The 23,206-nt window shown below is 32.8% G+C and overlaps 1 protein-coding gene across 1 annotated transcript; it reads right to left on the bottom strand.

Moving 5' to 3' along the window:
* Positions 1–4,912: 4,912 nt before the first annotated feature.
* LOC138910634 (uncharacterized) lies at positions 4,913–6,767 on the bottom strand. Its single transcript, XM_070201852.1, has one exon. It carries the CDS (start codon positions 6,416–6,418, stop codon positions 5,165–5,167), a length of 1,254 nt encoding a protein of 417 aa, XP_070057953.1. The 5' UTR covers positions 6,419–6,767; the 3' UTR covers positions 4,913–5,164.
* Between the last annotated feature and the right edge of the window lie 16,439 nt (positions 6,768–23,206).

Here is a 23,206-nt window from a genome sequence, read left to right as displayed (position 1 = left end):
TGTATTATCTGGGTCGGTTTAGGTAGCTTTGTCTTGACAAGTAATCTGCAACAACATTCTTGTTAGTAGTGATTATTTCAATTGTAAATGTAAAGTTTAATATATTTAATACCAGTCTTCGTATTTCTTTTGTTGTAACTGAATCTTGTACTTTTCTGGTTATCCACCATTTTACTTGGGTATTATCTGTTCTTACAATAAATCTGTTGTAAACTATATATGGTTCAAATGCTAATAAACATTTATATAATGCAAATAATTCTTTTCTATTTATCTCCCATTTTTCTTGTGGTTCAGTATAAGACCCTGAATAATATCTGCAATGATGTTCTATTTTTTCTTTATCATATTTATATTTAAGAACTCCTCCATAACTATGATTACTCGAATCTGTTTCTACAATATAAGTAAATTTCTTGTTTTCATCTGGGAAGTATAATTTTGGTAGTTTCTTACGCAATATTTTAATCTTCCTTATTTGTTCCTTATCTTTTTCATCGAACCCGTATTCTACATCCTTTTTTAGTTTTTTCTGTAAAGGTTTTAGGTTTTCTGCTAATTTAGGTATATATTCTCTTACTTGGTTTACTAATCCTAAGAATGATTGTAATTTCTTTTTTGTATCTATGTTTTCATCAAGATTGATTATTTTTTGTACTATGTGTGTTTGCATTTTTATTCCGTTTTTATCTATTTGTATTCCTAAAAATTCTATCTGATTCTTCATAATTTCTGCTTTGGTTTTTACTTAAGCTTATACCAGAGTTTTCTATAATATGTATGAATTTTTCTAATAATTTTATATGTTCATCTTGTGTTCTCGAATATAGTAATATATCATCTATATATACTATACAATTCTCTAGTTGGTTAAAATAATTATCCATAAAATGTTGGTATCTTCCTGGTGCATTTTTATATCCAAATGGTAAAACATTCCATTCATAAAATCCTTGTGGTACTGTAAATGCTGTTAGTTTTTTAGATTCATCTTCTAGTTTTAAATGGTAAAATCCTGATTTACAGTCAAATTTACTAAAGTAATTATATCCTTGGATTTGTCTTATTTTTAATATCTTGTTAGGTATTGGGTAATTATATGTTTTAGTTTTTGCATTTAAATTTCGGTAATCTATAACCATTCTTCTTTTTCCTCTTTTTTGTTCACTATGTTTATTTACTATGTATTTATTTTTTCTTTTGTGTTTTTTATTAAATATTTTGGGATTATATATTCTCTTCTTGATATACTTATTCTTGATGATGTTGGTGTTTCATAATTTAATTGGTTTGGTATACTTGATGTACTTAATCTTTCTTTTACTATTTCTAAATCTTCTTGGAGTATTGATTTATGCGTTTTGAGGTAATATTACATGAGAGGTGTTGGGGTGGCTTTTAGATTTTATTAATTTTATTAATTTTATTTTTTGCTGCTATTTTATGTTTTGTTGTTAAGTCGTATAGATTTTTACATCTAGCTGTAAATATCTTACTTCCAAGTGTTAATTCTATTCCTGACATTTTCCAGTATAATACTAATAATTTATCTATATTCCTATCGTTTATTGCTATTGAATAATTGGCACTTATTATGAATTTGAATTTTTGATATATGAGATTTCCTTTTATTGCACTTATTATGCTTTTTTCTATAGGTTGAATTATTCTATCATCTGCTAAATATATTTCTATAGGGGTATCTATTCCTTCCCTAAAATATGCTTTTATTAGTATTTCAGTTCCTCCTAGGTGTACATATTTAATTGGGTTTTTTGCCTTTATATCTTGTATTTCTTTATTTATTATTCTTTTGTTTATTATTGGTATTTTGGCTTTTCCTTTTGTATATTTATAGTCAATTATATGTTCTTTTTAGCTAACCACGTAATATTCTTCTTTTTGTCTTTTGAACCAATTTTTTATTGTAGGTACTTCAAATATTTTTTCGACACTGAGATCTAATTCTTTTCCTTTTATTTGTTCAAATATATTATTATCAAATATTATTTTTGTTCTGAGGATTCTTCATCCTTATATTCTTCTCGTGTTATTACTTCTATTTCTTTTTCAGTCATTAGGTTTCATCATCTTCTTTAATTATTTCATCTTCTATTTCATCTTCTATAACTGATATTTCATATACACTTTCTTCACTATCTAGTTCATAATCTATATATTCCATCTGCATATATTCTTCATCATCAATTATGATTTCTGTTATTTGCTTTTTCTTTAGGTTTCTAAGTGCTTTACAGTCTTTAGCTATATGTCCTAATTTTCCACAGTTATAACAAGTACATTCTGTTAGTTTCTTTTTTGGTCTAAATGATCTTTTAGTCTTGTAATTTTATACATAATATCTTTTTCTTGGTTTTTCACTTTTATATTTTGTTCTATATTTATTATATTTCTTTGTTTTCCATTTTTTATTATATGTATCTGTACATCCAAATTGTGGTGCTGTTTTATTTTTACAACATCTTAAGTTTTTTATTAATATTCTTTCTATTTTTGTTTCTTCTTTATATTTTTCACATAACTGTACAAATCATTGTTGTAGAAATTTTATCCTAGCTCCTAAAGTATCTGTTACTCCTGCTTCATTCCAATCTTTTATTATTTTAGTATTAAAAGGTTCTGGTAATTTTTTGAAATATAATTTTCTTATTTCTTTGCCTTCTTCTGTATTATATGTTCCTTTATAATAATATTCTTTAAATGCACAAGTATATTCGTCTATATAGCATATATTACATATTGCTAATTTTGTTATTAGGTTTCTATTTATTTGTTTTTTCTTATTTTGTTCTTCAATTTCTGTAGTCATACTACTAAATTCGTTTCTTATGGCTATTTCATATTTGTATAATATTTCTATATTTGTTGTTGCTATTTCACCATTAAATTTTTTATTACTTCTTAAGGTATCTATACTTTCTTTTGTTAAATTGTGCAACCATAATTTTACTGTTCCTATGAGTGTTCTTTCTATATATCCTGGTGTTTCTGCCATTCCTATTTTATTATCTACCAATTGTTTAGATAAATATCCTATCCATAGTTGGATTGTTTTATTTATATCTGCTACGCAATCTAAATCTAAAAAGTTATATTGTTCAGATATTGGTTTTGGTGTCCATTTCCTATTTAGTCTACTATCCCATAGTGTATTATTTCTATCATGTTGTTCATAGTTAGCTGTATAATAATTTGGGTATAATCCTTTTGGATTTTTTACTCCTGATGTACTAGGTTTTTCATCCATATCTACATCTCCTGTATTTATTTCTACATTTTTTATTTTTTCTATATTTTCTAAAAATTCTGTATATGTTTCACTTATTTCACTTGATTCTGACTTTTGGTCATTTATATTGTTATCTATTTCTTCAATTCTATCTATTTCATCAATTCTGGAAATTTCTTCTGGTTGTAATATTTGTTTAAATTTATTTATTTCATCTGTTAATTCTATTTCTTTATTTTTCTCTCTTTGCTTGTTTTCATATAGTGCTTTTAACATGTTTAATTCTTTTTCTAATGCTATAATTTTTGTGTTTTTAGTTTCTTCTAATTGTTGTATTTCCTTGTTTGCTTGATTTTTAATAATTTCAATTTCTTTTTTCTTATCAATTTCCTCATTTTCTTTAATTATTCTCGTCATAGCTGTCAGGCTATCTTCTAATCTTGTTGTTTCTTTTTCTATCATTAGGTATAATTGGTCTCTTATTTTTTTATATCTTCTGCCTAAATTTGAAAATATTATTTTTATTTTCAATCCATCTTGGTTTTCATATGTTTTTTCGTCTATTGCAAATTCTTCTTTATTCATTTTTAATCTATAGCTCTGATACCATTTTTAGTTGCCTTTCTTTATTTTTAGTGTCCTTTCTATTTTTATTTAATTTCATTTATAATTTAGTCAGATGTAAAAGCTTTTTCATAATATTCTTTTTGTAGTGGAATTAGTCTAATTATTTCTTTTAAGCTTTCTAATATATATTCTATATATTCTATATCTTGGGTTCTTTGGTATTCTTCTATATTAGTTTTTACTAGATTTGTTAGTAATTTTATACTGTCGGTAGTTTGTTGCCAATATTGTAGGTATATATTATTCATCATGTGTTATCAAAATATAAATCTAATTCATATAAATCTATTTCTGGTATAATTAGTTCTGTCCAATTTTGATCCATTATTTCTATTATTTCAAAATTAAGTAATTTCTCATAAATTATTCTTCTTACATCATTGTCAATATTTTTTAGTATATATAGTATAAGTATTTTATAACTAAGATTATCATCTATTAAGTAAGTGTTCATTTTATCATATGATTTGCTAAACATATTCCTTTTAATCTCTATGTCTATTATCCTTATTCATCATATTATAATAAGTTATTTTAATCATCTTTTCTGGTCACTACCATGATTTTCTGCTTCAATCAGTTACCCTAACAGCGCTTCAACTTTGTTTGCTCCCCTAAACGGCTTTCCTGCCTACCGGTTTCAACCTTAGGATGCATAGTCTGGGCTTACCTACTCTTAGCATATTTTCATGGCAAACTTTCTCAAGATGATTTCTATAACAGTACTATTATATGATGGATAATTATAATTTACATATAAGAGATTATCAGGAATATAATAATTTAGCTACTCATAATTATAATATGACATACCTGTTTTTGTAGGTTTTTGATATCTCCTTGTTGATCCATAGCTTTCATATCTTCTTGATGTTCCATAGCTTTCCTGTATTTTTATCTTTAAGAAGTATCTTTAGAGAGAAGAGAGGAATTTTTGGATGAATCCCTTGGCCTGAAGATGTAGTCTGTTTTTTATTCATAATCGAAAGGCTATTTAAAGATTACAAAATGACTCTTACTGTTCATGAACGACCTTTACTGTTCATGAGACTGACTCTTACTATTCATGAACGACCTTTACTGTTCATGAGACTGACTCTTACTATTCATGAACGACCTTTACTGTTCATGAGACTGACTCTTACTTTTGTAAAGTAAAGAACTATTTACTTTACGACTTTTACAAAAAATAAAATAACATTAAAGAAAAGAAAAGAATCTAATAAATCTTTTACTTTATCTTGTCTGCCATAGTTTTTGTCGTTTAGTTTGTCGTCTTCTTCTCGATTATTCCAGTTGTACGTCTGGAACAATGTTATCTTCTCCTTTGCATTTTGAGCATATGTGGTCTGGGTATTTGTGACTGATTAGCTTGCAATATCTTGTTAACAGTTCTGGAGAGATGAAATTCGTCCTTATAGCTCTTGTGATTGTAGGTTGTTCTGGTTTTAAAAGACTTAAGACCCATTGTCTTAATTCTTCCATATCTGCTTCTCGTATCTCTCTGCAATTTGAATATATCATTGTTTGTTCTCTTGAATAATAACTCCAAATCGCATTCTGATTTAGGTAGTTGTTTGCCAGTTCATTTAGTATAGTGGATATTCCAATAATCCTTTTATTTGCATAAAAGTCTGGAATATTTATTTTTTCTATCTCTTCTTGTTCTTCTATTCTTTCTGGTATGAGCATTTCTCTTGTAAGTCCGATCTTGATAACTTGTATGATAGGCTTTATTTCTTCATATAATATCTCTGCTGTAGCTGAATAAAATCGTATATAGAATAACGTTCCTTTAGTTATTCTTCTGTATTGCATAAATGCTCTGTGTAACTCCGGTATGGTAGCTATCTCCTGTCCTGTTTGTGTATATACAGTATCTAGTAATCCATAATTGTAGCAGGTGGCTATTAGTTTTGCACTTGTATTTGGTAGTGCTATTAATTTATTGTATCCTGTTAGATAATGGGTAATATAATCTTCATTTGGATTCTGGGTAGTTTGGGATCTTGGGTTTTTGTTTAAAAAGTTTTGTATTTTGTGTATGTTGTCTATATATGTACGGGTTATATGGTTGTATGTCTTTTTGGCTTGGTTCAGACTTTCTTTGTAGGTATTTATCTGTGGTGGTAGGAATATTTCGTTCTGGGTATTTTGGATATTTTTCTGTACGAATGGTTTTGAAAATAAATTGTTCATATTTATGTTTGTGTATCTAGGTTTAATTTCTTCCTTCTTCTTTGCAGATGAACTGCTAGCTGTGCTGCTTCCTGCAACTGTATTTAACAAACTGTTATGAGTTTTTAGGTGTTTCTCAACGTCACCTTCTAGCTCTGGAATTTTAGAGACTTCCGATCGTCTTATCTCCGCATTTTTTGAGTCATGCTGCTGACTACTAGCTGTTTTTCTTATTATCTGTATCTCTTCATCCATACTTTCCACTTTCTTACAAAGTGTAGTCATGGCTAAGAGTAGATTTTCCATTGTATTATCTGGATCAGTTTGGGTAGCTTTGTCTTGACAAGTAATCTGCAACAACATTCTTGTTAGTAGTGATTATTTCAATTGTAAATGTAAAGTTTAATATATTTAATACCAGTCTGCGTATTTCTTTTGTTGTAACTGAATCTTGTACTTTTCTGGTTATCCACCATTTTACTTGAGTATTATCTGTTCTTACAATAAATCTGTTGTAAACTATATATGGTTCAAATGCTAATAAACATTTATATAATGCAAATAATTCTTTTCTATTTATCTCCCATTTTTCTTGTGGTTCCGTATAAGATCCTGAATAATACCTGCAATGATGTTCTATTTTTTCTTTATCATATTTATATTTAAGAACTCCTCCATAACTATGATTACTCGAATCTGTTTCTACAATGTAAGTAAATTTCTTATTTTCATCTGGGAAGTATAATTTTGGTAGTTTCTTACACAATATTTTAATCTTCCTTATTTGTTCTTTATCTTTTTCATCGAACCCATATTCTACATCCTTTTTTAGTTTTTTCTGTAGAGGTTTTAGATTTTCTGCTAATTTAGGTATATATTCTCTTACTTGGTTTACTAATCCTAAGAATGATTGTAATTTCTTTTTTGCATCTATGTTTTCATCAAGATTGATTATTTTTTGTACTATATGTGTTTGCATTTTTATTCCATTTTTATCTATTTGTATTCCTAAAAAATTCTATCTGATTCTTCATAATTTCTGCTTTGGTTTTACTTAAGCTTATACCAGAGTTTTCTATAATATGTATGAATTTTTCTAATAATTTTATATGTTCATCTTGTGTTCTCGAATATAGTAATATATCATCTATATATACTATACAATTTTCTAGTTGGTTAAAATAATTATCCATAAAATGTTGGTACCTTCCTGGTGCATTTTTATATCCAAATGGTAAAACATTCCATTCATAAAATCCTTGTGGTACTGTAAATGCTGTTAGTTTTTTAGATTCATCTTCTAGTATTAGATGGTAAAATCCTGATTTATAGTCGAATTTACTAAAGTAATTATATCCTTGGATTTGTCTTATTTTTAATATCTATTTAGGTATTGGATAATTATATGTTTTAGTTTTTGCATTTAAATTTCGGTAATCTATAACCATTTTACTTTTTTCTCTTTTTTGTTCACTATGTTTATTTACTATTTTTGCTCCTACTTTATTTTTACATGGTGTGGTAAACCACCAGTGTGTTTTTGTTATTATATGTGGGTATAGTTTCTCTAGAAATGGCATTCCTAGTAGCATATCTTTCGTAGTGAATTCAAAGTTATATATTTCTTCTATAATTAATATTTTATCCCATATTTGTATTTTTACATTCTTGGCTTTGTAGTTAATCATACTTCCTTCATTATTAAATCCTGTTACTACCATAGGTGTTTTTAATTTTTCCCATTTATCCGTTGGTAAACAATTATATTTACATATATTAGCTTCTGCCCTTGTATCTATCATTGGTGTATAGTAATCTATTATAATATCCTTCTACTATGATTTTTGCGAGTATATATATTTTCATTCTTCTGTTCTTTTTATTATTATTTTCTTATCTTTGTATGTTATGGTTAATTGCTTATATCCTAGACTGTATGGTTTTACTTTTTCTAACCATTTTATTCCTAGTGTAATATTTTCGTTTTCATTTTCTTGTCATATTTTAAATTGTATTATTAAAGGTATTCCTCCAATAATTATTTCTTTTTCTGTTATTTCTTCATTTATTATTAATTCTTTAGGTAATTCAGGGCATAATTGTTCAGTAGTTATTATTTCAGCTTCTGTTACTAATTCTCTTGTAATATAGTTTTCTTCTTGTCCTGTATTTATTAATATTTGATATTTTCTTTGTTCCAGGATTCCAGTTATATAGTAGTGGTATGTATTTATTTTTTCTTTTGTGTTTTTTATTAAATTTTTTGGGATTATATATTCTCTTCTTGATGTACTTATTCTTGATGATGTTGGTATTTCATAAGTTAGTTGGTTTGGTATACTTGATGTATTTAATCTTTCTTTTACTATTTCTAAATCTTCATCCATGTCAATTTCTTTATAGCTATATTCATTATTGTCAATAACTGTAACTATTCTTTCAAACGGGTTTTCTATTTTAATTTTATTAATTTTATTTTTTGCTGCTATTTTATGTTTTGTTGTTAGGACGTATAAGTTTTTACATCTAGCTGTAAATATTTTACTTCCAGGTGTTAATTCTATTCCTGACATTTTCCAGTATAGTACTAATGATTTATCTATATTCTTATCGTTTATTGCTATTGAATAATTGACACTTATTATAAATTTAAATTTTTGATATATGAGATTTCCTTTTATTGCACTTATTATGCTTTTTTCTATAGGTTGAATTATTCTATCATCTGCTAAATATATTTCTATAGGGGTATCTATTCCTTCCCTAAAACATGCTTTTATTAGTATTTCAGTTCCTCCTAGGTGTACATATTTAATTGGGTTTTTTGCTTTTATATCTTGTATTTCTTTGTTTATTATTCTTTTGTTTATTATTGGTATTTTGGCTTTTCCTTTTGTATATTTACAGTCAATTATATGTTCTTTTTGGCTAACCACGTAATATTCTTCTTTTTGTCTTTTGAACCAATTTTTTATTGTAGGTACTTCAAATATTTTTTCGACACTGAGATCTAATTCTTTTCCTTTTATTTGTTCAAATATATTATTATCAAATATTATTTTTTGTTCTGAGGATTCTTCATCCTTATATTCTTCTCGTGTTATTACTTATATTTCTTTTTCAGTCATTAGGTTTCATCATCTTCTTTAATTATTTCATCTTCTATTTTATCTTCTATAACTGATATTTCATATACACTATCTTCACTATCTAGTTCATAATCTATATATTTCATCTGCATATATTCTTCATCATTAATTATGATTTCGGTTATTTGCTTTTTTTTTTTAGGTTCCTAGGTGCTTTACAGTCTTTAGCTATATGTCTTAATTTTCCACAGTTATAACAAGTACATTCTGTTAGTTTCTTTTTTGGTCTAAATGGTCTTTTAGCCTGATAATTTTTTACATAATATCTTTTTCTTGGTTTTTTATTTTTATATTTTGACTTATATTTATTATATTTCTTTGTTTTCTATTTTTTATTATATTTATCTGTATCTGTACATCCAAATTGTGGTGCTGTTTTATTTTTACAACATCTTAAGTTTTTTATTAATATTCTTTCTATTTTTGTTTCTTCTTTATATTTTTCACATAACTGTACAAATCATTGTTGTAGAAATTTTATCCTAGCTCCTAAAGTATCTGTTACTCCTGCTTCATTCCAATCTTTTATTATTTTAGTATTAAAAGGTTCTGGTAATTTTGTGAAATATAATTTTCTTATTTCTTTGCCTTCTTCTGTATTATATGTTCCTTTATAATAATATTCTTTAAATGCACAAGTATATTCGTCTATATAGCACATATTACATATTGCTAATTTTGTTATTAGATTTCTATTTGTTTGTTTTTCCTTATTTTGTTCTTCAATTTCTGTAGTCATACTACTAAATTCGTTTCTTATGGCTATTTCATATTTGTATAATATTTCTATATTTGTTGTTGCTATTTCACCATTAAATTTTTTATTACTTCTTAAGGTATCTATACTCTTCTTTGTTAAATTGTGTAACCATAATTTTACTGTTCCTATGAGTGTTCTTTCTATATATCCTAGTGTTTCTGCCATTCCTATTTTATTATCTACCAATTGTTTAGATACATATCCTATCCATAGTTGGATTGTTTTATTTATATCTGCTACGCAATCTAAATCTAAAAAATTATATTGTTATGATATTGGTTTTGGTGTCCATTTCTTATTTAATCTACTATTCCATAGTGTATTATTTCTATCATGTTGTTCATAGTTAACTGTATAATAATTTGGGTATAATTCTTTTGGATTTTTTACACCTGATATACTAGGTTTTTCATCCATATTTACATCTCCTGTATTTATTTCTATATTTTTTGTTTTTTCTATATTTTCTAAAAGTTCTGTATATGTTTCACTTATTTCACTTGATTCTGACTTTTGGTCATCTATATTGTTATCTATTTCTTCAATTCTGGGAATTTCAATTATGGGAATTTCTTCTGGTTGTAATATTTGTTTAAATTTATTTATCTCATCTGTTAATTCTATTTCTTTATTTTTCTCTCTTTGCTTGTTTTCATATAGTGCTTTTAACATGTTTAATTCTTTTTCTAATGCTATAATTTTTGTGTTTTTTGTTTCTTCTAATTGTTGTATTTCCTTGTTTGCTTGATTTTTAATAATTTCAATTTCTTTTTTCTTATCAATTTCTTCATTTTCTTTACTTATTCTCGTCATAGCTGTCAGGCTATCTTCTAATCTTGCTGTTTCTTTTTCTATCATTAGGTATAATTGGTCTCCTATTTTTTTATATCTTCTGCCTAAATTTGAAAATATTATTTTTATTTTCAATCCATCTTGGTTTTCATATGTTTTTTCGTCTATATTCTTTAAATGCACTAGTATATTCGTCTATATAGCACATATTACATATTGCTAATTTTGTTATTAGGTTTCTATTTATTTGTTTTTCCTTATTTTGTTCTTCAATTTCTGTAGTCATACTACTAAATTCGTTTCTTATGGCTATTTTATATTTGTATAATATTTCTATATTTGTTGTTGCTATTTCACCATTAAATTTTTTATTACTTCTTAAGGTATCTATACTTTCTTTTGTTAAATTGTGCAACCATAATTTTACTGTTCCTATGAGTGTTCTTTCTATATATCCTGGTGTTTCTGCCATTCCTATTTTATTATCTACCAATTATTTAGATAAATATCCTATCCATAGTTGGATTGTTTTATTTATATCTTCTACGCAATCTAAATCTAAAAAGTTATATTGTTCAGATATTGGTTTTGGTGTCCATTTCCTAAAAGATTGGAATAAAGCAGGAGTAACAGATACTTTAGGAGCAGGAGTCAGATGTTGGTATGTTTGAATGGGGTCTCGGGGGCCTCGGGTTTGAATCATTATTGAAAATGGATTGAAACTTGGAATTGAGGACCTGTTGTTGCTGCTGAAGTCTGGTGTCATCGCATCTGCGGAAGGAGTGGCCGTAGGTGCGTAAGGGCCATCACAGGTGCTATTTTGGTGGAAGGGACCTGGGAGCGTAGGTGTGAGAAAAATTCCACACCTGCGAAGTCGCAGATGCGGAGAAGTGCTCGCAGCAGTGGAAGGAGCTGGGCAAGACTAAAGTCGCAGAAGCGGAAGGGCTTCGCATGTGCGAGTGCGCAGGAGCGAAGGTTGGACCGCAGAAGCGGTCATGCAGGGGCGGACTTTGGTCCGCGGAAGCGGATTTGCCTAGGCTTAGGGAGAATCGCACCTGCGATGGATTTGTCCGCAGGTGCGGCTAGTGGTCCGCATGTGCTAAAGTTGCTGGGCAATGGTGCTTTTAAATCGAGACTTAGCTCTCATTTCTCTCATTTTTCTCTTGGGTGGCCGAATTTGGGAGCTATTTTGAGGGGGTTTTCATCACGCGATACAAGGTAAGTAATATCCCACTTGTTGAAAGCTAAATATATTGTTTATATGTGGATTTAAGGAGGAAAATTTATGAAAATTATGAAATTTTGGTAGGAAATCTAGAATTTGATATTTTTTAGATTTTGACCATGAAATTGGGAATAAATCATATATATTTGAGTTCGTAATGTTATGGGTAAAGTTTATCCTCAAAAATTTCCGGAATCCAGGCACGTGGGCCCGGGGGTGAATTTTAGGGATCTTCCAATTTGGGTTGGGTAATTTCACTAATGGCTAAATTATGAACATGTGAGTGTGTATTGATTAATGTATATAATATTTGGCTAGTTTCGAATTGATTGGTACCAAGTTGAGACTTTAAAGCGAATTTGTAAACCGAAAATAAGCTTGAGAACGAGTAAGTCTCTTGTCTAACCTTGCCACGCCCGGGCGAAGACTCTTGTTGCATTGACTCCATTTATGTCGTAGTAAAACTTCAGAGCAGTGATGTTCCCTCGGTCGCAGTGTACATATAAAGTGAACATTAAATTTGGAGAGTACATCTATTCTCGGCACTTGATTAGTCAAAGACTAACAACAACGGCCATTATGCCATATTTTAATTTTATTACTTATTACTAGATGAATTACATACACAAATAAGTTAAAGCAAACTTTTGTTTTTTATGAAAGGCATTCTTTAAACCAAGTTAGTCCTAGCTTCAAATATTTAGATTAAAAATCAGTAGTCATTTAAAATGATTACTCTCAGTTTTAGGCCCAAGGCCATAGATTTAACTCAAGAATCAATTGAAAAATCATTCTCGTTAAGAATTTTCTTGAGTTCTTGTTAAGCTACAAGCCTATTCTTAAGGCTGAAACTTAAACGTTTCTCAAGGTAGGCCATATCAAGTTGAAATCACTTTTGATGACTAAGATAAAATTTGCTTTTGCACGTGATGGAAACTAGCTAACCTCAAGAGAATTTTAAGGACCTATTCAAGATATCAAAACCTTCTCAGCTTTCAGAAAATACCTTGCTGATTTTTTAGAACCTTTTGGATTCGTGAAATTCGAATCAACTGAGAAATGGATTTTAAGCTCTTTAAAACTGTTACTTTAAGGTCTTACCAGGTTATCTAAGAACATTGATACCCAAAACACAATTAGCTTATCACACACAGCAAGTAAAAAAATAAGTTTAGCAGATTTGTTAGCCAAGACAAATAAAACATAATAACAATGACGGATCAAAACTAAATATCATTGTGAAGAAAGATATTCGCCGCTTCTTTCTCGTCTATTATCTTTTATCTTCTGTTCGGATGAACTGAAAGAGAACGAGATATATGAACTAAGATGTTGATGCAGATTCTTGATCTAGCGGTGACATCGAGTCTTAACACGAGACTCCTTGCAGCTCCGGTCGTTTGTCATGCAAGACAAGGAAAGGAGAAAAGGAAAAAAGACTAGAGAAGAATATTTGCTTTTGAGAAGTATAAGAATATGAGAAGAAGCACCCTGTTTGTAAATCTATACCAAAAATAAACATTTTCACATGTCATGACAATCAGTAGCCTTAAAAATCTAACTCTTATCAAGAGAAAAGATTTTAGAATAACAACTGCTAACTCAATGGACAGACAAGGAAATATTTTGACATCTTCTAAGATCATTTTACATTAATAGAGATGCCTACACTCGCGCAGCATTGTCATATGTATGAAATACCCCAAACTATCATGTTGTGTCTCTAAATCAAAAAAGAGAAAAATAAACACAGCTTCTAATACAAATATTAGTATGAATCGGCATTAAACCATATTTAAAATATCCAATTGCTCTTACATATTATCTAATTCTATTACTTTATCATTCAGGCAAAGGTAGGAAAGAAAAATACTTCAACAGAAAAGCACCTTCTTTTGGTTAAATGGTTTAAACAGTGGTTATGCAAAGATTTCGATCTAAGATGCAAACACAACATAGTTTGGCAAAACTTCATATACTTGTGGTATGCCATCTATAAATACAGTGATATATATTTGATCAAAGACCAGCACACCCAGAACATAAGGCTATCATGTGAACACCTTACAACCTCATAACTTATGTCTGCGACACAGTTTTACACAAGATGTTTTCTACTATAGTGATTATAGTTTTGTCAAGGACGTGATTTAAAGTACTTAAAAGTGAGACTTATGTTAAGCGAACATGGATTCTAGATGCTTAAAAAAACACGGCTTCTATATTAACACCTGGATGCTATTATTTGAAAACAGTGACAAGGTTTGGCCCATAAATTCTAACACAACAATCTGAAGATAATAGGATCTTAAAGCATGAATTTTTTTATATCATAACAGTACCAAAATATTACCAATATATTTAACACAGTCATAATGAAACCTACGACATGTCTTTCTAAGTAGACAGATTCTTATTTGCCGTGAAGAAAAGCATAACAAATTCAGATTTTCACATCTTAACTACAACTAAGAGAAGAAAATAAGAATAAGAAAATGGGCTGACCTCTTTCGAGGCAGCAAACTGGGGCGTCGAGTAGAGTCGTCAAGGATTCGTCTCCGAAATTAAACTCCCACACTCAAACTCAACCGAATCAAACAGAGGAGAAAGCAAAATGAGTAAACCACTAAAAACTCGAATTTTTCAGAGAGCTTTTCAGAGGATGAGTAGTATCTCCGGTTGTGAGAAGAGTGTTGAAGTCGGCTATTTATAGCCCAAATTGAAAACCTTTTCGGATTTGAAACTTAAATTTGTAACGACCCGACCGGTCGTTTTGAGTATTTGCACTTCGCTCGGCAGTTTGAGGGCATGAGTAGATCCGTATGATATATTATGACTTGTGTGAATCGTCGATTTTGGTTTCAGGTTATTCGGAATCGATTTGGAAGAATAAATTTCATTGTTGAAGTTTTAAGTTGGAAGAGTTGACCAAATTTGACTTTTGTGAATTTGACCCCGGAACGGAGTTTTGATGGTTCCGTTAGGTCCGGATGGTGATTTTGGACTTGGGCGTATGCCCGAATTCTCATTTGGATATTTCTAGAAGGATTCGGCACTAATTGGTGAAAGTGAGAAATTTGATGGTTTGGAAAGTTCACAAGTTTGACCGGGAGTTGACTTTGATGGTATCGCACTCGGAATGTGGTTTCGGGAATTTGAATAGCTTTGTTATGTCATTTGGGACTTGTGTGCAAAATTTGAGTTTATTCCGAATTGATTTGATATGTTTCGGCACGAGTTGTGAAAGTTGAAATGTTCAAAGTTTATTAAGTTCGATTCGAGGTGCGATTCGTCATTTTGATGTTGTAATGCGTGATTTGAGGCCTCGATTAAGTCTGTGTTATAATATGGTAATTGTTGGAATGTTCGGACGAGGTCCCGAGGGGCTCGGGCGTGTTTCGGATGGTATTAGGATCATTTTCCTTCATTTTGGCACTGCTGGTAGCTGTTGTTTGCTGGTGTTTTTCGCTTTCGCGAAGATTGGGACGCGATCGCATAGTGTGTATCAGAGGAGCTGGCCTTTTTCCTTCATCGCGTTCATGCACCTTTGTGAGGTCTGGGCATCGTGTTCGCGCCCTTATGACTGTGTTCGCGTAGGGCAGAGATGAGAAGCTGGGACTGGAGAGTATGCCTTCGCGTTCGCGAAGTATCTTACGCGATCGCGCAAGGTGGAGCTGTTGTGAATCGTGTTCGCGAGGTCTATGCTGCGAACGCGTAGAGTATTTTGGTGGCAGATTATTTTTGTTCATCGAGAACGCGATGGATTTTCCGCGCTCGCATAAGAGGAATGCCTAGGTAAAATTATAAGAACTCTATTTCGGGGGTTTCAGCCATTTTATCATAATTGGAGCTATGGAGCTCAGATTGAGGCGATTCTTGAAGCAATTTTCACCATGTGGATTGGGGTAAGTGTTCTCTACTCATTTTCGATTTTATATCATGATTCTATATTTGTTTATGGCAATTGGTTGATCATTTCAAAAGAAAAAATTTGGGGGGGGGGGATGCATAAAGTTTCATAGAGTGAGTTTTTGAGTTTTGAAAATCGATTCGGAGTCGAATTTGAGTGAAATTAGTATGGTTGGACTCGTAATAGAATGGGTTGTCGGATTTTATAAGTTTCGTCGAGTTCTGAGGTGCGGTCCTGGGTTGGACTTTTGGGTTGATTTTAGGGTTTTGATTAAAGATTCGACCTTTATCGATTGAGTTTATTTCCTTTAGTAATATTTGATGTATTTTAGTTACTTTTGGCTAGTTTCGAGCTGTTCAGAGGTTGGTACGCATGGGATGGTATTTTTGGAGCATCGTTTGGCTTGCTCGGTATTGGATTTGGCGTGTTCGAGATAAGTAACACTTCTAAACTTGGTGCTGAGGGTATGAATCCCTGAATATATGTGTTATGTGTTTAGTGTGAGGAGACACACATGTTAGGTGACGGGCGTGTGGGTGTGCACCGTGTGAATTATGGCTCGGTTAATTCTGTGTAGTTATTTAATCTTGTCTTTATCCATGAAATTTCTAGGTGATAGAGTAATTGAACTGTAATCCATGTTAGAAACCATATTTAGGCAATATGCTTATTCTGTTGGGGCCCACTGAGATCATTTCTATTGTTGAGATATTTGCTTAGATTGCAGTTACATACCCAGTCATATTCATTCATTCATTTGCATATCATATCTCAGTCTCTGTTATCATTTGTTGTCACTATATGTTATCATTGTTTTGGCTGATTGGCATGACATTTGTGAGCCCGAGAGATTGGAGAGATTGATGACTGAGTTGGGGCCTGAGGGACGGATAGTGAGTGATATTGGTGGAATCGGGTTGCACGCCGCAGCAGGTAATATATATATATATATATATATATATATATATATATATATATATATGTATGTATGTGTGTGGATCGGGTTGCACACCCTAACAAGCCTTATGGCTATATATATGTGGATCGGGTTGCACGCCGCAACAAGCCTTATGGTTATATGTGGATCGGGTTGCGCGCCGCAACAGGCCTTAGGGATATATGTGGATCGGGCTGCATGCCCCAACAAGTTATATTAGCGCTTGGGCAGGATCCGCCCCTCCAGAGTCTGCACACCCACAGTGAGCACATGTTCTATTGATTTATGATGGGATCGGGCTGTGCGCCGCAGCAGGTACCGTACTGTGCTGAGTGACCGAGTGTGTTGAGTGATTGAGCGTGATGAGTGGGAGTGTGAGACAGTGAGATTGAGTACTCTGAGAGTGTGGGTACATGAGTTCATCACTGTGGTGCATTGCATTGACATGTATACTTGGCACACAGGCATAGAGATGTATTCCCTCATGTTACACGATTTTATGATATTTATGACATTCACATGCACATTGACATGTAGGCATAGAGATGTACTTTCCTCATGCCATCTGATAATGAGACTTCTTAACTTTTGTTGAATGTTTTTGGGAAAAATTACAGTTTTCAAACTTACTCATATTTTTTGTATTTTCGGTGAAAGATTTGAGATTTACTGTTACACTTGAAAAGCATACCTATTTTCCGTAACTATGAATGCGTTGAGCTATTTCTTGTACCATCTTTATTATATTGTTATGAACTATTGCTGGTTACTGGAGTTGGACTCTGACCGTTGTCCCAGCTCGTCACTACGTTCAACCTAAGATTAGGTTTGTTACTTATTGAGTACATGGGGTCGGTTCTACTCATACTACACTTCTGCACCTTGCGTGCAGATATTGGATGTTGATGTAGCTGCGTACAGCGGGAGCTGGATCTGAAGATGTACATGCGTTCCAATCATAGATGCCTCTTGATCTTGGTTGCTTTAGTATTTCAGATCTGTTCATGTATATTTCAAACAGATGGTGTATTTTATTTCAAACCAGCTTTGTAAACTCTATATCTTAGAAGCTCATGATTTATACTACCAGTCCTTCAGGAGTTGTATAAATTGAGTTATCTCATCTTTGACTCACATCATTATTATTATATTATGTTTTATAGTTAATTGGCTTACCTAGCGGGTTGGGTTAGATGCCATCACGACGGATTGGATTTTGGGTCGTGATAAAATTTCAGAATTTGAAGAAAAATGACGACAAAAAATGGTGACGAAATCATGATGGAAGTCTTGGTGAAGATCACATGGAAAAGGTGAAAATCTCGTAGGTATTCATGAAAGGGGAAAATCTTTACCTTTCGTAGGTATTCATGAAAAGGGAAAGAGCCGTTGAAGCTCGGACTTCGATGTCGAAGTCTTATCCGTTGGTTTCAAGCTTTGTCCAGCGGATGAAAACTTCTTCAGATTTGAAGTCGCTCGAATCTCATGAGTCGATTCAAACTCAAGTACGAATCACGTGAAGTTGAATCAAGGGATTTGTGATAGAGAATCTGATTCTCAAAGTCATGATGATAGGGAGGATGTTGAAGTAACGCCAATTGGCATTGTGGGTTCAAGAGAGGACATTGAGAGAGATAAAGGGAAAAAGGAAAATCGTGAGGCTAGGGTGACGAATCACACCTTGCACCATTTGGTGCTAAGATTTTAGAAGGTAGGTCAGATGGAGTAGATGAGAGGAAGAAGAAGGTGGCAGCAACGAGATTCCTGCCAGGGTTCTGACAAAGTGAGGTGGAGGAGAGAGGAGAAAAGGGAGGGGCGGCACTTTTGGGCAAATGAGGTCTAGGGTTTCTTAGATAAGAGAGGAAAGAAAGTGAATAAGTATTTGGGGGTTTGATTAGATTTGGACCGTTTGATTGGAGATATCAACGACCATGATTAATCCGGATAAAAAATGGTTTAGAATGTTTAATGAGAAAAAATCATGAGCCATTAGATCTCAAATGGTCCAACGGTTATGATTAAGTCTGAAAAAATAAATAAAGAAGAAGGGAGAATAAATCTCAGCCGTTCACATCAATGGCTAGGATCAATTGTGTTTCTTTAGTGAGTGAGATGAGTTGGAAAGTGTGTTTGTTTGAAATGGATTGATGACATGGCACCCTATGAGTGGCCGAATTTGAATGTCATGGATTGATGAGTGAGATTGGGTATGGGCTAAGTGGGTCAACGGGTCAGAGGCGCAATTGGACCAACATTTGGGCTAAATTTTGTGGTCCAAATGTTTAAAAAATCTGATTTATGAATTGGATTCTTTGGATGACAATCGAACTTTGTAGAAATAGCCTCAATACGGAATTTAGCCCCCTTTTAACTTAAAATTAATTTAATTAAGCTTTCCTACTCCTAATAATTTATAATAAAATATATTTATATTATTTTATAATTATAAAATTAATAATTCATATATACACATGTATTTATAATAAAGTTTTTTTAAGAGTCTAAAATGTATAAATATGTCAAAAATTATGTAGATAACAAGGTGACTAATTGGTTAAGAAATAATGGTGACATGATTATAACTATACTAAAAATATCTTTACTAACATAATAATATGAGATTAATGGCTATATATATATATATATATATATTAGAAGAATACAATAATTAATTTTAATGATTATTTGAAAAATAGATTAATTATATTTCATTAATTATTATTGATTAGGAAGCATAGAAAAATTAATTGGGAAAAGGGAGGGCCAAAATTGGTTGTCAACAATGACTGGTATGAGGAATTTTACATATTTATATCTACATGCCAATGTGCATATCATATGTTATGCAACACAATGAAAACCTCACGTACTCACACTCTCAGAGTACTCAATTTGACTGTCTCAATTATCGCTCGCTCATCACACTCAGTTACTCAGCATTGTACGGTACATGCGCTCACTGCTGGTATGTCAGACTCCGGAGAGGCAGATCCTTCCGAAGTGCTAATAATAAGCCACTCTGGCATGCTGTGGCGTGCAGCCCGATCCCACAATAATAAAGTGTAAAAGGCCTGTTGCGGCGTGCAACCCGATCCATATAATAATATATAATAAGCCATAAGGCCTATTACGGCGTGCATCCCGATCCACAAATCCCACTTACAAACATGACTCTTAGGCTCCAACTCAATCATCAATCTCTCCAGTCTCTCGGGCTCCCAAATCTCTTGCCAATCAGCCCAAACAATGATATATAACACAACAATAAATAGTAACAGAGACTAAGATATGATATGCAAATGATGGATATGACTAAGTACAAAATTGCCATCTAAGCAAATAATTCAACAGCAGAGATGACCCCAGTGGGTCTTAACAGGATAAGCATATAGCCTAATATGATTTCTTCCATGAATTTGCAGCTCAGTTACTCTAACACATAGAGATCACATGAATAGAAATAATGTTTGATGACTACACAGTACTACAGAATCGACCGGATCACAATTACTACGGTGCACGCCCACACGCCCGTCACCTAGCATGTGCGTCACCTTAACACCAACCACATAACACGGAATTCAGGGATTCATACCCTCAGAACCAAGTTTAGAAGTATTACTTACCTCTATCCATGCAAATCTCTACTCCAAACAACTCGATACAATCAACTCAAGCTATAGGGATCAATTCCATATGAAAAAACTAAGTTCTTTAACAAAAGTCAAAAAGTTAACCTCATGCCTACGTCTCGGAATCAGACAAAATTAACAAAATCTGAATATCCATTCAACCACGAGTCCAACCATACCAAAATTACTCAAATCAGTTCACAACTCCACCTTCAAATCCTCAAATTAAAGCCTATGAAGTTTCTACAAATGCTTCCCAATTTTTCAACCCAAAACACTAATTAAATGATAAAAACAATCATATGTTCATATAGTTTAACCAAATCCGAGTTAGAATCACTTACCCCAATCACTCCCTTGAAAATCCCTCCACAAATCGCCTCAATCCGAACCCAAAATCAAATTGTGAAATATAACTCAAACCCTCATTTTTGAAACTTATATTTGAGGCGATCGCGAAACACAAAATCCAAGCTGCCAAGAAATAACCTTTCACGAACGCAAATAAACGCACACGAACGCGACTCACAGGCTCAACACACTATGCGATCACGAACCTACCCACGCGATCGCAAAGAACAAAATCGCGTGACCCCAGATTCTTACTTTCCTCTTCGCGAACGCGACTTAACCCACGCGTTCACGATTCACCGACTCTCCAACATACGTGATCGTAGACACTCGCTCGCGAACACATAGAATAAAATCTTTAGCTGCCAAAACAACACTTTGCGATCGCGATCCTCCTCTCGCGATCGCGTACAAGGGAACCAGCACTAGCAAAATCAGCAGTCTTCCAAGTTCCAAATTGTGCCGAACATGATCCGAGTTACACCCGAGGCCCCCGGGGCCTCAACCAAATATACTAACAAGTCCTAAAACCTCATACGAACTCGCTCGAAGTGTCAAATCATATTAAAAAACACTAAAACCATGAATCACGCATCGATTCAAGCCTAATGAACTTATGAACTTCTAACTTCTACATTCGATGCCGAAACCTATCAAATCAACTCCGATTGATCTCAAATTTTGCATAAAAGCCATAAATGATACAACGGACCTATTCTAACTTCCAGAAACAAAATCTGAGCCCGATAACTATAAAGTCAACTCTCGGTCAAATTTCTCAACTCTCCATACTTTCATTTTTCCAACTTTCGCCAATTCAAGACAAAAGTCATCTACGGACCTCTAAACCATTATCCAGACACACTCCTAAGTCCAAAATCACCCTATGGAGCTATCAGAATCATCAAAACTCAATTCCGGAGCCATTTATACATAAATTAACATCCGGTCAACTCTTTCAACTTAGGCTTCCAACCTTGGGACTAAGTGTCCCAATTCATTCCGAAACATCCCCGGAACCTAACCAACTACCCCAACAAGTCACATAAAATACTTAAGCACATAATAAGCAGTAAATAGTGGAACGGGGCTACAACACTCAAGATGACCGGTCGGGTCGTTACATCCTCCCTTCTTGAACAATGTTCGTCCTCGAACGACTCTAGAATCATACCTAGAGTCTCAAATATGCGTGGATATCTGCTCCGCATCTCCCGCTCGGTCTCCTAAGTAGCCTCCTCGACTGGCTGACCTCTCCACTACACCTTCATTGAAACTATATTCTCTGACCTCAACTTTCAAACCTGCCGATCCAAAATGGCTTTTGGCGCCACATCATAAGTCAAATCACCATCCAACTGAACCGTGCTGAAGTCATAAACATGAGACGGATCGCCAACATACTTCTGGAGAATGGAAACTAAAACACCGGATGGACACTAGATAGACTACGCGGCAATGCAAGCCTGTAAGTCACCTCCCCAATCCTCTCAAGTACCTTAAACGGGCCAATATACTAAAGGCTCAACTTGCCCTTCTTCATGAACCTCATAACACCCTTCATGGGTAAAACTCTGAGTAATACCTTCTCTCTCACCATGTAAGCAACATCGCGAATCTTTCGATCGGCGTAACACTTCTGTCTAGACTACACTGTGCGAAGCCGATCCTGAATCAACTTAACCTTGTTCAAAGAATCCTAAACCAAGCCAGTACCCAATGGCCTAGCCTCACCCGGCTCAAACCAAACCACCAGAGACTAACACCGTCTCACATACAAAGCCTCATACGGAGCCATCTGAATGGTCGATCAATCCTATGGTCATTCACATGTGTTGAAGCACACTTATGCAAAGCATGAGGAAGCCCTTTCCCCTTTGGTTCCCTGTCCTGCATGGTTAGAGGGTTCTCCTGACCATTCTTCATTCCTCCATTGACTTTCTCAATAGAAATATCAGGGGGTTGGGGAGGTGTACTGCAGTTCTGAATATTAAAAGTATCTCCTTTCTCCAGAGAACCAGGAGGGTCTTTCAAAGTTGTAGTTTATACCTGATGTTTGGCTCTCTTTATCCTTTTGGTGTTTACTAACCTTATTTGCCTGCAACTGTTGTTCTATATTCTTTTTTGGTATGACACATTGGTGTTGTTTTTTATTTTGTTGTTGTTGCCCTTTGAAATGTCTCCTCTTTTGGTTCTTCCATTCATTGTTTGGAAGGGTAACCCCTGACTTTTGTTGTTCTTGACCCTTTTGGTGAATATCAGTTCTAGTGCCTTTATCTTGCTTCTCCTTTTGATTGCGCTGATTCTTTGATTATGTTTGCCCCACATAGAGATGCCTTGGCTGGTTTTCCTGATTGCCCTCAAACATAGCATTCTCTTTCTTATTGTTGTTCTC

Source organism: Nicotiana tomentosiformis, chromosome 4 (genome assembly GCF_000390325.3).
Source record: "Nicotiana tomentosiformis chromosome 4, ASM39032v3, whole genome shotgun sequence".
NCBI lineage: Eukaryota > Viridiplantae > Streptophyta > Magnoliopsida > Solanales > Solanaceae > Nicotiana > Nicotiana tomentosiformis.
The sequence above is the reverse complement of the archived record's forward strand: the minus strand, read 5'-3'. Positions and strand labels throughout refer to the sequence as shown.

Excerpts from the sequence above, each read along its gene's own strand:
- LOC138910634 (XM_070201852.1), bottom strand. The coding sequence starts at position 6,418 with ATGTTGTTGCAGATTACTTGTCAAGACAAAGCTACCCAAACTGATCCA.